Consider the following 16,533-nt stretch of genomic DNA (forward strand, 5'->3'; position numbering starts at 1 on the left):
TGCATGTGAGTGGGACCCGCGACTCGTTCAAATTTGGTAAGTGAAGTATACAAACAAGTGGGCCCCACGACATTTCTTTGTGTTAATGGTTAGAAACTTGCATGATATAGCACCTCCATATCTCCTTGTGTCACCTCATACTAAATGTAAAAATATGTTTTATCCTTTTTTTGTCACCCTCATATATTCTGGATACATAATCTGGAAGTCAATCTCATAATTAGAAAAGACTTCTAGATTATGTAATCCAGAAGCTAATCACTCATATAAAAAAAACTTTCAGATTACATAATTCGGAAGCTAATCTTGTGTATAGAAAAGACTTCCGGATTATGTAAACCGAAAGCTAATCACAAAAGGCTTTCGGATTATATAATTTGAAAGCTAATTCTGAATCTAGAAAAAGACTTTCGGATTATGTAATCTAGAATATTAAAAAAGATATTTTTGGAATACAAAAAACTTATAAGAGTGACACAAGAAGATATGGAGGTGCAGGAAGAAGCAGCCATAATTGTGGTATCAGGAGAATGGGTCACGTAAAAAAAAAGCCACATGGTCTTTTATTTCATTCTTTACAAAGGTTTTGGGCCTCTCTTACTGTTCGGCACACCTCTGTTAATATTCCCACTTCCAGCGCTTTTTACATCTGCACCACCTTTATCAAATAAGTCTGGTCCCTTCCGCTGCCAAAGAAATTTAATTATTTCCCACCCGTGCTTTATTATCCGCACCACCTGGCCCAGCGGTTTTTCTATTTCTCACTCTTTTGTTTATTTTTGCACCTACAAATATAAAGTTCTTGCATTTCAATTTTACAAAATCATTCCTACTAATTTATCAAGTTCTTGCATTAGTAAGGGAGTATATACTTAATTTAGTATTTTGAAGTGAAGGATTGTATTTCAATTATATATTATATAATCTACTATCATTTTAATAAAGTCATTTCTCCGGTTTTTACACAATTAATAAATAATTAGAGATTCTACATCAATTAGAGATATGAACAACTAAAAATATATAAGTAGATGCAAATCTCATACTTATTTTGAAAAGATTAATTATGTTTAAAGTTTACTTCCTAAGATGATCAGCGTATTTTAAAAAATATTTTAATTAAAATTTATTGAGTTTATTATATCACCGCTTATCAAATGAGTTGACAACCTCAACGTAGAAGATGTGTTGAAAATCTCGTATTAACTAAAAATAAGACAATAGTGGAGGTAAAGTTTATTTTAAGTTTATTTTATAAGAAATAACGAACTAGAAACATTACAGGTAAAGAGATCGTAAAAATATTATCTCTTAGAAATCATTCTTTTTCTTATTTTTCTCAGATAAAAATACTCAGAAGGAGAAAATGGTAGAAAGAGAGTGATTGGTGCAGTCACTCCAAACGAACTTCATACCATTGAACTGAGCCAACATCTCCATCAATTTCAAGTTCACAAACATATCTCACCAAGAAAGAAACAGCTTCATCAATGTCCTCATATCTTGAAAGATCAGGAGGAAGAACCTTACCAGGCCAATTTTCCAACAACTCTTTCAATGTTGCCTTCAACTCTTCCTCAGAAACAAACCTTTCATCCTTTCCTGGTTCTAACAAAACATAAGTTTCAGTTCTCTCATTTGCCCTTTTCCTCCTCCGAGCTGCAAAAACCTGATCACAAATGCAACTTAATTTTGAAAAAAAAACCAACAAAATTTACTTGGATTTACTCTATCAATTTAGTAATATAAATTCCATTAATCACCAATTTAGTACAGTAACATTAAGATTTTAGAACATACTGCATAAATGTACCTTAGTTTTGCTTCTGCAATCACTTGTAAACTGAGGTAGTCTCTGATGAATTGAAGAACTAACATGTTTAATTTGACCGAATAATGATATACAGATTATGCTATTTTCAACATAGTTACTTTCTGTATCTGTAAATGATCAGAAAACTAACATAATTAGTGAAAAGAAAAGTACCTTGGTTTTTCTAAGTAGGGCAATATTTACCTATAAGTTTATAGTCTGATACATGTTTCAGTATCAAAATAAGCTCTTATTCTTTAAAAAATGCTCTTTCCAAGGAAATTTGCAGAGAATAAGCAACAAAATATGCTAAAAGTAAATACTCTTGGTAAGTGAAATTTACATTTGGTTCAAAACTGTACAATATATTATGAATACAAATGTAAATGCTTTCAAAACTGAAACTTCTTTGCATAATCATTAGCAACCTAAAGGCAACAATGGTTCTCTTGGAGTTGCAAACATGTCAACCCTTTTGCCATTCTGTGCTGAAAAGGTAAATTTTGAAGGCTAATTGTGATAACTTACAGCAGAGGGGAGGAACTCCAACTTTGAAGGGCTGGAACTGCAAAATTCCTACCATGGCAAATATTTTGTGCTAAGCTTCTTCCATGTTTCTGAAGCTTCTTCCAAGTATATCATCTATAACATAACCTGCATCATTTACAGTCACAAACTCTAGGGATAACTTCTTTTGTTCTATCTCTTTAACAACCCTCCATTGTTAGCATATTTTCTGCATTGCCCTTTTGTACATTACTTGTCTTCATCCACCCTTTTTTGTTTTTTCCACTCTTTATTTTTTGCTTTTTGGTTTAGTTTTCTCAAGAGTTAGAAAACAAGTTTACAGACCAAATACTGTGTTTCTGTGGCAAAAATGGCACTTTTGGTTCATCTTATATGATCATTTTTTTTTTGTCTAGTTTATAGGTAATATAAAATCAACTTACAGAATAATATTTTAACTATACTTATTAAAAATACTGTTATTCCAAAATATAATTAATTACATAATCAGCAATTTAATTGCTAAAAATAAATTATAAATTTATTAAGAATAACAAGCTCAAATAAATAATAAAATCAATTTCATAACTTCTTTAAATCAGTATTATTAAATTGACTAATTTAGTATAACATTTAAAGTTATTAATTTCATATTAACACAAATTTAAATAATACTCATAATAAATATTAATAATTAATTTTTTATTCAAATTAATAATAATAAAAGCTAATACTAAATTCATTATTAATAATAAATTCATTAATTTTAAACTAATAGTAATAAAAGCTAATTTTAACTCATAATTAATTATTTCTTAATATATTTTCAAAATCAATATTTACAAATGTTTTTTAAAACTGATCTTAAATTTTGATTGAAAAGTCGAATTTTATAAACTCGTGCCATCAAACACGTTTTTTTTAGTAGTGTTTGTTTAATTTTTTTTCTAATTTTTTTATTGAAATGCTGGTTAGCACATTATAATTTTTTTTAAAATAGTGTTTGTTAGCATGTTTTCATAATACTTGTTAACACATTTTTTTTATAAGAAGTATATGTTTTTTCTTGTTTTGTAATTTTTTATAAATTTAAATAATATAATTATTTATTTATATATTAATTAAATGTATTTTAAATAATTTAAATCAATAATATGGTCAAATATATTTAATTACATCTATGTTCAAACAAACTATATTAAAAAATTAAAAAACGTGCTAACCATATAAAAATAAAAATAAACTATATATTATGCTAACATATAGGATTTCAAAAAATAATAGAAAGAAATTAAAATTCAAGCAAATATGATTTAAAAAAAAACACGTAAGAAATTCGCTTTGTAAGAAAACCCAGGTTATTCATCCCAACGGACAAAATATTTGAACCTCACTCTAGCAATTTCTCAGACAATTCGACCGTTGCAAACCCTTACCTCAAACGGTCACTTCATCTTCCACCATTTTCATATACTCATTCATTTGCACCCATAGTTTCTGCATTCCTCATCTTTCAACTTTTGCAGTTCAAAGCATTTATCCTTTTTGTTGTGACACAGTAATAATCTGATGGAAAAGGAAAACATGCTCAAAACTCTTCCAAAAGTTCCAATTCAAGCACAGAAACCTGAACCTGAATGCAAAACACCAATTCCAGCTCAACAACAACACCAGATCAAAGATCGTAACTCCTCAAACGAATTGCGCAAACCTGTTACTGTTACTCCAGATCATCTCAGAGTCCCCAAGGCATTCAAATACCCAGAAAGGTATTTATATACTATCATCAATGGTGAACACTGTTTTTATATTATATTAGGAATTAGGAATTCACCAATAATTTATGATAATTTTTTGAATTGAAGGGATCGGTAACAATCTTAGAAAGTAGTATTGATTAGTTTATGTGATTTTCATGAAATTGGAATATCAGAAAAATATGAATAAAACTCTTGATGAAAAAAATATGAATGCTTATAAACCCTAAATTTATAAAATAAGTCAAAATTTGAAATTTAGCTCAGACAAGTCTCTGGTCAAAATCCACTGTATGGATTGATATTTTTTCACAGAATCTTCAAAAAATGTGCTGATTGATTCAGTAGAATTTGGCTGTTCTCCACATTTAAATATTCAGTCCAAGTTAAATTTTGTAAAGTGCATGTTGAAATTAAATTGATTTATGTAACTATTTGATCATTTTAAGAAATTTTGAAGAGAGAACATGCAGATGGTGATGACTGTATAATTGGGTTAGTGATGTCAAGATGCAATGTTTTTCTACATTTTTCTCAGATATACAAGTCCAACTGATTTGATGATGTCACCAATAACCAAAGGCCTTCTTGCTAGAACTAAAAGGGGTGGTGGTGTTGGTGGTGCAATGTTACCACCTGGGAAAAATCAACCAAAGGTACACACACCAATAGTGCAGTTACAGATTGTTCTGCTTCTGCATTTTCTTTTTTCCAGCAATGTCAAATTACTCTTTTTGGGTACTGAAATTTCAGTCTAGTGTAATAATATGAGTATGTAATAACAGTGTTTGTATGTGTCAATGTCATAACTGCTGCAGATTCTAGACATGCCCTTGAAGGATGTAGGGACTTTTCAGAACAAGTTTCCAATGCAGTTTGATGATAAGATCAACAACACAACTTGAAGGGTTCAAAGAACTTTTGATCAATATGATAAATCATGTGAGTGGTTCAAAGGGGGAGACAGAAAGAGTCCAACTGATCTGATGATGTCACCAAAAATCAATTGTATAAGGTTATCTGTAATTATATAAGGTTGTCAGGTTTCTGATTTCTTATGCTCAATTTTCTTCTCAAATAGTGACATTTTGTAGCAGTAATTTGTCCTTGTTATTCAAAAAAAGGTTTATATTTTCAGATTCTGTTGAAAGTTAAAACATGGGCATTAAAAATAAAAATAAAAGTAGTTAAAATTAATTCTCTTTATTGTAATAAAAAAGCTATTATAATTTATTTATATATATATATATACATATATATACATATAATGTAAACATATCCTTTTTAATAAAATTTATTAAAATTACAAAATTTGAGAGATTTCTTAAATAATTTTTTATATTTCCTTTCTATGAAAATGCTTTTTAACATTTTTGAAAAATGTAAAAATATTTGTGGGCCTACATATGAATCATGTCTAAGTTTCATTAACATGATACAAGCATATTAAGTGGTTATAATATGTTAAGGAACCAAATAACACTCTGCCCTCTGTTAAAAAGGCAGAGAAGATATAATGGAGAAAATACTCTGTTTTTATTGAAAAATATATAGTTATTATATAGTTTTTACAAAATTATTTACAATTAACAATAACATAAATAATAGATATTTATTGTTGACTGAATACTGTTTCAATAAAAATTACAATAGAAAAGATTATTTACAATAAAATTGTCTCATCAAATATTTGAATATCATTTTTTCAATGATTTATATTTAATAATTTATTTTATTTTTTAATATATTTATTTTAACATAAATACATTGTTGGAGATCCCATACTAGAGATAAGGACATTTCATAATATATAAATGGGTGCAGACCTCAACCTTATGAGCCGGTTTTATGGGGTTGAGTTAGGCTTAAAGTCCACTTTCTAATATGGTACCAGAACATGGTTTATTATTACTTTTTACCTATTATATAATTTATACTTTCATATATTATATAATCTAAAAATTTATACATAAATTATATATTTTTTTATAAATGTATTTTTAACGTTAAGAATATCTAAAAACTAATAAATATTTTTAATTTATCGCACAAATCATTTTTAACTCAATTTATTTAAAATAATTGTAAAAAAATTATTTTAATTCTTCAACTTTATATATATTTTTTTTAAATAAAACAAAATTAAATTTTGATATTATTTATAAAATAATTTTTTTAACTATATATTTTAATTTAAAAAAATATTAATTATCATTTATTTTAAAAAAAATCACTTAACGAAATTGACAATTTTAATTGAAATAAAATATTTTGAAATTGACAATTTAATGTTCAATTTTATTTAAACTGAAATTGTTGTTGAGAACTTTAATTAAAAGTAAATAAACAGATTAATGGATTTAATTGATGTTGTGTATATATCTGACAACTTTAACTCATAAATGTTTATTTCTGTAACTTTTTTTGCATTCACCCATTTATGTAATATTCAAACTAAAATACATCATAATGGTAAAATTTCCTAAACATTCTGCAAGTTTCTACCATGTTTCAGAAGCTTTGTACAGTAAGGCCTAGTATATCATCCATAACATAATCACAAACTCTAGGGATAACTTCTTTTTCTCTAGCTCTCTAACAACCCTCCATTGTTATCATATTTTCATCACTGCCCTTAATTTTTTGTTTTAACTACTACCTATTTTTGACATTTTGGTTTAGATTTCTCAAGAATTAGAAACGCATTTACAGATCAAATGTGTTTCTGTGCCAAAAATGGCACTTTTGGTTCATCATGTAATGATCAGATACAATGGCCTTTTTTAATAAAATAAACTACATTTTTTTATTTGGAATCAAAGGAGCTATATTAAGTATGAATGTGTAGACAGTCACCAAATAAAGATATGAATGCATAGATTCTTTTATGTGAATGATATATGGATGGACTTCAAAACTATAGAAACCTTGCAGAGCTAATGAAAATAGTATTTTCTTTTAATATGATCTTTGATGAAATATTTTTCATCTAAGGTATAAGGGCTACCAAAGTTTGTTGACTTCTGATATGTCATAATTAATCACTCTGTTACATTAACAGAGTAGTTCCCGAGATCCTCTCCTTGCCTTTCTTTATCAATGCATTGTGAAACTTTTCTGTGTTTTTCCATAGACAAACCCATATACCCCAAAACCCAGCTTTCATTTCCTTAAATATCCTTTCATTCCAGATTCTCCCTCATTTTCTTAAATTTTCATCTTGATTTTCTTTGTGATTTTCCATCTCCAGAATCATGGTGCAAAACAGGTTAATCTCGCAATAAACCTCATTTTGCACCATTTGTTTTGTTGGAGGGTCGTTGTAAATTGAAGCTACAGGATTTGGAGAATTCAATTCTAAGATTCTGAGTAAGTTTTCTAACTTTTCCCCTATAATTTCATTTGGCGATTGTACAACAAGAGGGTATTCATTTATTATTTTGCATGAAGATAATATGTTGCATGCTGATGATGATGCTGATAATCTCTTCTTATTTAAGGGTGAATGTAATGTGTTGTATTGTAGCTCGTTTGTGCATGGTCTATGTTGAAATTCTCTTAGTGCAAAAATATAATCTGTTTCATAAGCTTTTTGATTACCAAAATTTTATGCAGCATTGCAAGAAATTCTGTCAGAATTGTGGTCTAAAAGTGCTACTGCTGGTCTTGCTTTTGCAGAGTTCCAAAGTAAATGGCTTATTTGAATTATGAGAGCAAGAAAGGAAGTGGTAAGAAACTAAAAGTGCATTTTGATCTACCTGAGGATGAGGATTATCCCAATCACAAGCGTTCAGGTTCTTCTGGATCTTCTGGATCATCATTAGATTCTGATGATGGCACAGACAATGCTGATGCCAAGTATGGTTTGTATGGTTCTCCTGTGTGGAGTTTCCAAGGAGGGTCAACAACCCAATCTCCTCCACTTCAGCTCATGAATTCTCCTGGGTATGACCCAAACAGAATCCCCTCTTCTATATTTAACAAACCTACCAGTCCTATGGAATGGAGTGTAGCCTCAAATGAATCACTGTTCAGCATACACATAGGAAACAACAGTTTCTCAAGGGATGCTTTTGCATTCAACAACAGATCTGGGGAATTGCCTAGGACTAGTGATATAGCAACACTTCCAACTGTTGAAGAGGGAACTTGTAAAGGCAACAATGTGGACATGGAAAGACACTCTTTGTCATCAGTTTCGCCAAGTGAAACTTCAGATTCAGTTAGGGAGCAAGACCATGAGAAGAAATCAAATGCAACTGCAGCAGGTTCAGTTGTTGACCCCAAGATAACAAAAACATCAGAAGAAGTTGCCACAGATGAAGCAGTGTTGGACAAAACTCCAGATGATCATAGTAAAGAAGCTAATGGAGTTTACCATACGATGGAAAGCAATTTAAGCACACGTTCATTTCAATTTCCTATGTGAGTTCCCATTATATCTTTCTTCTGTAACATTTAATGCATGCAAATCAAATAGAAAATCTGGTTTGATGGAATCTAAAATAAGCAACATTTATATATATATATATATACATATTCAGACTAGTTCTTCCAACCTCAAGATTTTGCTAATAATTCATACTATCCAGCGTTGATCACTAACATGTGTTAATGTCATAATATAATGTACTTTGTCAACAAACTTATACTGTTTGTATTGATAACCACAAAGATATCTCACTACAGAAATTTGGTGAAGATATTTTACAGAAATTAGTGTTACTTGAACTTCATGTTATGACCATCTGCTCAACCTTTTGGTATTAGACAAAGTTTTCAACCAGTTGACCATATCACTGCCTTTTCTTTGGGTAGTTTTTCACATTTATCATATATCTGAGTCATGAGTTGTTAATCTTCACTAAGTGTGTACTAATAATCTCAGCTTCATCTATCTTTTCTGTTTGAGTTTTGTCGTGCTTTTGACCATCATTTTGTTGCTCTTGAATTCTTTCAGATTGACACCTGAAGGGGGAAGAACTAGTTCATCAACAGAGTCAGAAAAGCAAGAGAAAGGTGAAAATCAGGAGGAGCAGCCAGAGAAGGAGTTGCAGCAAAGTCCTGGTTCTAAATCAGAAAAGCCAACTAAACAAAGTGGCAAAAGCTGGTGTTTCTGCTTCCCTTGTTCATCATGTTTCTGAGAGAGACAGGTCTTGAATGATGTTGGAATGGCAATATAGCTAAATGACTAAAATGATGATGGTGACAATGGACATAAAAATTGATCTGCTGGTTACATGGGGATCATGTCTTCTCTAAAATGGTAGAGGAAAGGGTAGTTCCAGATTGAAAAAACTGAGCTTCAAGTAAATGGTTAAGAAGGAAATGAGTTTAATGTTAAATGGTATGCATACATGATTATCAATAACCTCTGACAACAAATCAGTCAAATGTTGATTTATGTAATGCATCCAACACTGCTTTAAAGGGTCCAAATTCTTAGATATTAATCTTCTCTTTAAATCATTTGCAGCTATATGCACTGAAATTCCTGTTCATAGATACCTCTGTTTCAGAAATCAAAATTCAAATTTGAGAAATTTAGGTTGTTCATGTACCTCGTTAGTTTTATAATTTAGAGTATCATACTTTTGAATTTGAAACTCGCGAAGTTGAAATTCAGTATATTCAAGCCATTATGGTGTGTATAAGCTTATGCGCATGTAAAATAGAAGATAGCGACAAATATAAATTTAAAAAAAAGAAAAAATTGTGAGTATATTATATATATATATATATATATATATATATATATAAATTAATTATGAGTTCAACATAATTATTAGGTCCGTAAATAATTATTTATACACCTAGATGATATTGAAATCAAATTATTTGTAAGATAATTATTTTAATAGTTATATTACTAATATTTCATTAATATATGTTTTTTATAGTAATATTGATTTTTGTTTCTAATACACTAGGCATTTGTAGTAAGTAATCGGCTTTTGGGTATGGATAATGATGTCAAAATATTTAATTTGACATGATTATTATAATATAATCTAATTTGTTGGTTATCTAAGAAAAAAATAAGTTGATAAAAACTTATTTCAATAGTTTCATACATTAGGTCTAAAGTTTGAACTAGGAACACAAATTAATTAGCGTCAGGTTAAAGTGATGAAAAACATATATAATCCTAATTTAAATAATAAAGATAAAGGATAAAATAAATAAAAAAATTAATTTAATATTTTTATAAATATATGTTTTCATATTATAAAAAATGATAATTAAAATAAAAATATTAAAATAATAAATAAAATAAAATAATTTAATTTAATATTTTATTAATATATGTTATTATATTGTAATAAAATAAATAATAATAAATAAAATAAAATTAATTAATTTAATTTTTTATATTTCATAAAGTAATTTATTTTGATATATAACTATTTTAAAATATAACTTTTTTGTTTATTAAGGTTTGATAATAACTTTTTATTTTAATATAAAAAATATTTTAAATCTAATTTATATTTTTCTTTAAATATTTTTTTACATTTATTTATTTTGAAAATTTAATTTTGTAAAATATTTTTTAAAGTATATTAATATAAACAAATTATTATATCACAACATTCAAATCACTTACACATTTTTCATTCATTTATCTTCTCACTTATTTTTCATTAATTCAAATAACTCACCTTTGTAGCTACATGATTGTGTTGTGTCTTTAATAATCATAACCACTATACCTCTCAATTGTTATTATTAGGGATTAGGGATTGATCCCATCTTAACCATATCTCTCATTTAGAGTTTTAGTTTACTTCATGTGTATTCTACTATGTCACATTAATTTTAAGATCTTATAAATAAATATATATATATATATATTTCCATTAAAATGTCTTCTAAAACCTTATTTAATGATATGCTATTTACACTTCAACCTATTATTATGGAATATTTCTCTGAAACAAAAAAAAAATAATGTAAAAATATTTTTCTTATAAGACATGGATCTTAAACATATGACCATCAATACCCCACCCAAAATATATATGGCCTTATGATTATCACTATGCTTGTCATCACTATTAGTATCCAAATTATTATCATCATTGTTTACAATAATGACAACAATCTTAATCATAATAATGGTCTACCACACAATAATTATAGGAGTGATTTTTTAATAACTTTTTTTAAGTTCTAAAACTATTATCTTAAATATTTTTAATTTTAATAATCTATTCTATTGAATAAATATCACTATAGTTCCTTTCTCTTTTATTATTATTATATAAATATAAGTTATAAGGTCTAAGACAAAAAATTATATTCAAATATTTTTTTTTTTTATTAGTTACATAACCTTTATCAAAGTTTTGTTATTAAATATTTTTAACATTTCACTCTTAATATATAAAGTAATAAATTTGTAACATTCCTAATTTTAGATAATTATATTACTTATTTTGTTTTTATTAAAATATAATAATTAGAAAAAATTACGTTTTAATTTCTATGATTAAATTCAAAATTTAAATTTTTTTCATGTTTATTTAGATAAAGTATGAACGGTATAATAAAATAGAATGGAAATAAAAAATAAGAAGAAGAAAAAGTTTAAATAAATAAATAAATATTGCAGGGCAAGTTTAAAAGAATAAAATAAAATAATCATAATAAATAATTCATTAGTTAATAAAACATTAATATAATAATAAAATAAAATAAAAACTCTATAAATATCCTACACAACCATTGTTTTCAAACAAACAAAAATCTCTCTCTTTCCCTCTCTCTCATTGTCTCTTTTTATCTTTATCATATTTCTCTCTCTATCTCTATCATATCTTTATATCAAGGGAAGTGAAATTAAGTTTTTTTTATATTAATCTTTAATCTTAAACTTATGTGTGTTTATTAAGATTTTATCTATTTTAAGTTATATATTGTTTTACTATATTTATTTTTGTGCTTTTATTATTTAATTTAGTTTTATAATATATTTATCTTTTATATCTATGTTATTTAATTTATTTTTAGTTATCTACTCGTTATTTTATATTATTTTTATTTTTATTAGTATATTTATTCCATTCATATACTTTTCCTTTTATTTATTTATGTTTTCATTATTTAATTTACTTTTAGGAATATACTACTCCTTTTATTATTTTATGTTCTTACTATTTAGTAATAATATATTATTATTTTTTTTACAATTTATTTATATTATGTCTCACAACATAGGATAAGTATTAAGTTTTCTCGTGATGAGTTAAGGTTATGTTAACACATGAGAGTATATAGTTGGAAATTATATTTTGGTAAAATTTAGGATGAAAAGGGAGAGATCATGATAGGATCCAAGAAAGTAATTGTAAAGTAGGTGAATATATAAATAGTTTAGAATAGTGTCGTGAACTTGAATATTCATAAACTAAACTTGATACTGTTTAATACATGTTCATCATCGTTAAGGTTAGTGAGCATGTATTTTTTTGTAGATCGTAAAATGGACAATATTCTTAAGAAAATCATAGGCCTTTATTATATGTTTATTGAGATTGATATTTGAGGCTTACAAATATCTCAATTCTTTATGTGTTTTCTTTCATATGTGCATGTAGTATAGGTAAAAGATGAACATTCTTAGTAGAAGTTGTTCAAAGAAGTTTTGGAGATCTTTCCTAAGATATTGACTCATGGATGACTTGGTTTTAACAAATCACATATTCAGTTTTGATTATGTGCTTAAACAATAAAGCATAAAACATGATTTTGTAAGCATAAGATCTCAATATATGCAAATGTTTTGTCTAGTCGAATAGACAAACAACATTTTTCTCATATACTTTGTTTGGTAAACTTTTTCTTGGACACACGATAAGTACATATAGTCAATAGTATTTCATAGTACATGTCGAACACTCATGAATGTTTATTATATGCATGCAGAGAATGTTTGTCTCTTTGTTTCTTGTAAAAGGATCTCACATTGAAGTGTCTACATCAAAGATCTTTTAAAGAATATGTCTAAAGTTGCTCCATGCAAACATATTTTCTAAAAAAAGAGAAATTATAGTCCCTCAATGACAATCAACCTTGTTTGGTCCCTCGCTTTTTTCAAGTTTGAAAAAAAAAACTACCTGATTTAAGCTTGATAAGTCATGTTGTGTATCAGAGAGTTGTGTAAAATAAGATATACACATTTATTGTTGCATGAAGAACATTTAATGCATCTTCAAGCTCAAATGTGCACAAATGCAAGATGAAGAAAAAGAAGAAGAACTTTGCAAGACCTCACAACGACTCCAAAAAAAAAGTTTTGCAACTTAACACTCTTGTAACCTTTAGCAATCTTTAAGCCCTAGTTGTTGAGTAAGAATATTGTTGTGTTTGTTAGCAACCTAAAAAAGTATTCTCAATCTTTTATCCATCTTAGGACGTTACCCTCTTTTTGTTAGCAAACTTGTGATAATTTAGATCACATCCTTTGTGTAGACAAATTGTTTAGCCAGGTTTTAACCAGTAGTTGCATGTTCAAATAATACTTTGTGTTTAGCCATAAGTGATTGAGTCCAAAAAATACTTATTGTGTATAGCCAGGATGGTTGCAACCCAAATAATATTCTATGTTTAGCTAAGAGTGGATGGGATCTAGAGAATACTTGTCTTGTATCTTGCAGTATTAGTTTGCTAGTAGAACTTGATCAAGAACTGGATATGGTCTGAATTTTCAGAGGAACCAATATAGAAATACATTGTATGAGTCTATCTACTTTTATATTTTTTAAATTACATGTTATTTATTTAAAAGTAATTAAAGAAGGAGAGTTTTATTTAAACAAATTTTAAAAAGTGTGTTTAACACTGTCGACTTGAAGTTACATTTAACGATCTACATCTGAAATTCTCATAAGAAAACCTCTTAACAATGCATCTATCAAGTTAAAAGATTTCTTTGACATCTTTGGTCTGACGTTGATTTGCAAAAATATTTAAAAAATTTAAATACACAATTCAACTATCTTTTTTTTTAATTTCACTTTTTTTTTGGTATTTAACTTACATTTACAAAATAATATTCATATATATATAATGTTTATATTATATATATGATATATATATATAATGTTTATATTATGATTAATATTTTTTATAAGAAACCTTTTAATAAAAATTTACTCTTATTTTTTAATTAAATAAAAAATATCTTTATATTAATTTGGATGTTACAAAATTCACTTAATATATTCTTCAAAATAAATTTTATACATTATTAATATTATTTTCATGTAATGCATGTTTCTTACATAGAGTACCATCTTTGGATATAAATAACACTTTTTATGGCATAATCTGATTTTTTATACTATTTTAGTAATGTTTTTATTAAAAAAAAAATGAAGATTAACATAATTTTTTCAATTCCTTATCATCTAAATTTCTTATTTTTAGAATTCAAGTAAAAAATAAAACGTCATTTCATACTTTAAATCATTGGTTTTCACTGAGGCCAAAAATTAATTACATCCACCAGATTTTAAAAAGTTCGATGTTGCCTCAACTTTTTTTAAAAAGTTAAATTTGGTCTCAATTTTTTTAAAAAAGTTCAACGCGGTCCCAACTCTTTCAAAACAATTCAATGTAATGATCATAATTTTTTTAAAAACGATTTAATGTGGTAACAACACATATAACTCAATGTACAATTACATAATCAAATGTGTAAATCATTTTATTGAGAGCAATCTAACTGTAGAAACTACATTAAATAGTTTTATAAACATTTGAGACCATATTGAACTTTTTGAAAAATCCATGACTGAATTGACTTTTGATCCTTAATATAAGGACTAAAAGAATAATTAAGCCTAAAGAAAATGAAAACACATAACTAGATCTTCAAATTCGAAATGTAAGAGTGGAAAAAAAAGCCCAAAATTGTACCACAAAATTATGCCATAAATTATAGTTAATTGTCAATTCCTATCATAAAAGGTAAATAAAAAATTCACTAAAACCCTAATTTTGGGATAGTATGAACCAAAACCCTTTGTGAATCCAAAATCCTCAAACTACACCATATAACAAAAACATTAACCTACTCACAAAGATTAATCAAACTTTGCATATGCCTTAATATCAAACATCTAACATTTCAATATTTTCACACAAAATAAGAACATCTAGTTACAATAACAAAGACATTGAGAAAACTCACAACCATATATTGACAAAGAAATATGTGACAAACTCTAAACTCTCTTATTATTTTATCGTGTTCCTCCCTTCCACATTTTTTTATTGTTTTTTATTGTGTTAAGAAATCAATATTGCTAGTTTATTTACAATAAAAAAATTGACAACTCAGTATGCATTTATCACAAAATTTAAGTACATATGTATCATGAATTTCATTTCAACTTTAATAAATTTTACATTAAATATTATTAAATACCAATAACCTTTTTCATAATAATTAATATAAAAATAAATAAGATATATATATATATATAAAATAATTCCTTTTTTGAAGTAAAGTTTCTTTAATTTTTAAAATAACTACATGTGTAAAGTATATTTCTATTTAGTTAATAAAATAACTCGTTTATATTAAGGAAAACTTTTAAAAGATTGCATGTGCTTTTTTTTATAAAAGACAATTATGTACAAAGAAGGAAAATAAGTAACAATATTTTCTTTTGAATATTTAGTATTTAATATATTTTTCTATAGTAGTAAAATATAAATCAAACTATATATGTACAGAAATGCATCTATTATAGACTTAAGAAAAGAAGATAACAAAATAGGCATATTTTAACATTCATATAATTTCATAAACTTTTTCTTTTGTATTGAGGATTGTGAACATGTTCAAAATATACCATCATATATTAAAAAGTAAATGATGATCTTCCATTCAATCTACATTTCACATTCCTATATATCACCTTATTTACATATAATCTTCTACAACTCAACTTAATAAATATTTCAATTTCAATTTGCTTACATGAACAAAGGTATCATCCTAACAATTGGAGTGAACAAAACATCTACTATAAGTAAACTTTTAGAACAAATACTCTTTTATAACCATACATCTCCACAACCATATCCAAACTCTAACCCATTCAAATTGTTGTCTTTAACTTTATTACTTTGTTTTTCATTATAGTGTTTTCAGCTATCTACAATATAAATGTTATGTTAAATAATCATTAAATAAAACCAAATTTACGAGTTTAATATACAAAATAAAAGTTTTTAAAAATAAAACAAAAACCCTCACACTTAATTTTACACAACTAATATCAAAATAGCATTACAAAATTAATTTTACTAAATAATACAAAATCCTTAAACTTTATTGTCAATTTTAGTACAATTATACCTCATGTACACACACCAACATTTACAAAAAAAACTACATATAAAGAGAGATAACAAACAACAACTAATATATTTATTCAATAT

At 26.5% G+C, this 16,533-nt stretch overlaps 3 protein-coding genes across 3 annotated transcripts; 2 read left to right on the forward strand and 1 right to left on the reverse strand.

Annotated features, from left to right (window-relative positions):
• Positions 1–540: 540 nt before the first annotated feature.
• LOC137836982 (protein CHLORORESPIRATORY REDUCTION 7, chloroplastic) lies at positions 541–2,528 on the reverse strand. Its single transcript, XM_068645790.1, has 3 exons — positions 2,342–2,528; positions 1,814–1,941; positions 541–1,669 (listed from the first exon to the last, which is right to left on the reverse strand). The coding sequence occupies exons 1-3, from the start codon at positions 2,394–2,396 to the stop codon at positions 1,394–1,396; spliced, it is 459 nt and encodes a 152-aa protein (XP_068501891.1). The 5' UTR covers positions 2,397–2,528; the 3' UTR covers positions 541–1,393.
• A 1,181-nt stretch (positions 2,529–3,709) lies between these two features.
• LOC137836983 (uncharacterized) lies at positions 3,710–5,214 on the forward strand. The gene is made up of 3 exons (XM_068645791.1): positions 3,710–4,089; positions 4,616–4,733; positions 4,896–5,214. The coding sequence occupies exons 1-3, from the start codon at positions 3,890–3,892 to the stop codon at positions 4,980–4,982; spliced, it is 405 nt and encodes a 134-aa protein (XP_068501892.1). The 5' UTR covers positions 3,710–3,889; the 3' UTR covers positions 4,983–5,214.
• A 2,478-nt stretch (positions 5,215–7,692) lies between these two features.
• Positions 7,693–9,545, forward strand: LOC137836984 (uncharacterized). Its single transcript, XM_068645792.1, has 2 exons — positions 7,693–8,502; positions 9,038–9,545. The coding sequence occupies exons 1-2, from the start codon at positions 7,769–7,771 to the stop codon at positions 9,219–9,221; spliced, it is 918 nt and encodes a 305-aa protein (XP_068501893.1). The 5' UTR covers positions 7,693–7,768; the 3' UTR covers positions 9,222–9,545.
• The last annotated feature ends 6,988 nt before the right edge of the window (positions 9,546–16,533 follow it).

The sequence above is a fragment of the Phaseolus vulgaris genome, chromosome 4, assembly GCF_000499845.2.
Source record: "Phaseolus vulgaris cultivar G19833 chromosome 4, P. vulgaris v2.0, whole genome shotgun sequence".
Classification (NCBI taxonomy): Eukaryota; Viridiplantae; Streptophyta; class Magnoliopsida; order Fabales; family Fabaceae; genus Phaseolus; species Phaseolus vulgaris.

Bases quoted from the DNA above. Each gene is read 5' to 3' on its own strand.
- LOC137836982 (XM_068645790.1), bottom strand. From the start codon at position 2,396: ATGGTAGGAATTTTGCAGTTCCAGCCCTTCAAAGTTGGAGTTCCTCCC. The intron at 1,942-2,341 runs GTAAGTTATCAC...GATCATTTACAG, and splicing joins TGGAGTTCCTCCCCTCTGCT to ATACAGAAAGTAACTATGTT. The intron at 1,670-1,813 runs GTACATTTATGC...ATTTGTGATCAG, and splicing joins ATTGCAGAAGCAAAACTAAG to GTTTTTGCAGCTCGGAGGAG.
- LOC137836983 (XM_068645791.1), top strand. From the start codon at position 3,890: ATGGAAAAGGAAAACATGCTCAAAACTCTTCCAAAAGTTCCAATTCAA. The intron at 4,090-4,615 runs GTATTTATATAC...CATTTTTCTCAG, and splicing joins GCATTCAAATACCCAGAAAG to ATATACAAGTCCAACTGATT. The intron at 4,734-4,895 runs GTACACACACCA...TAACTGCTGCAG, and splicing joins CTGGGAAAAATCAACCAAAG to ATTCTAGACATGCCCTTGAA.
- LOC137836984 (XM_068645792.1), top strand. From the start codon at position 7,769: ATGGCTTATTTGAATTATGAGAGCAAGAAAGGAAGTGGTAAGAAACTA. The intron at 8,503-9,037 runs GTGAGTTCCCAT...GAATTCTTTCAG, and splicing joins CGTTCATTTCAATTTCCTAT to ATTGACACCTGAAGGGGGAA.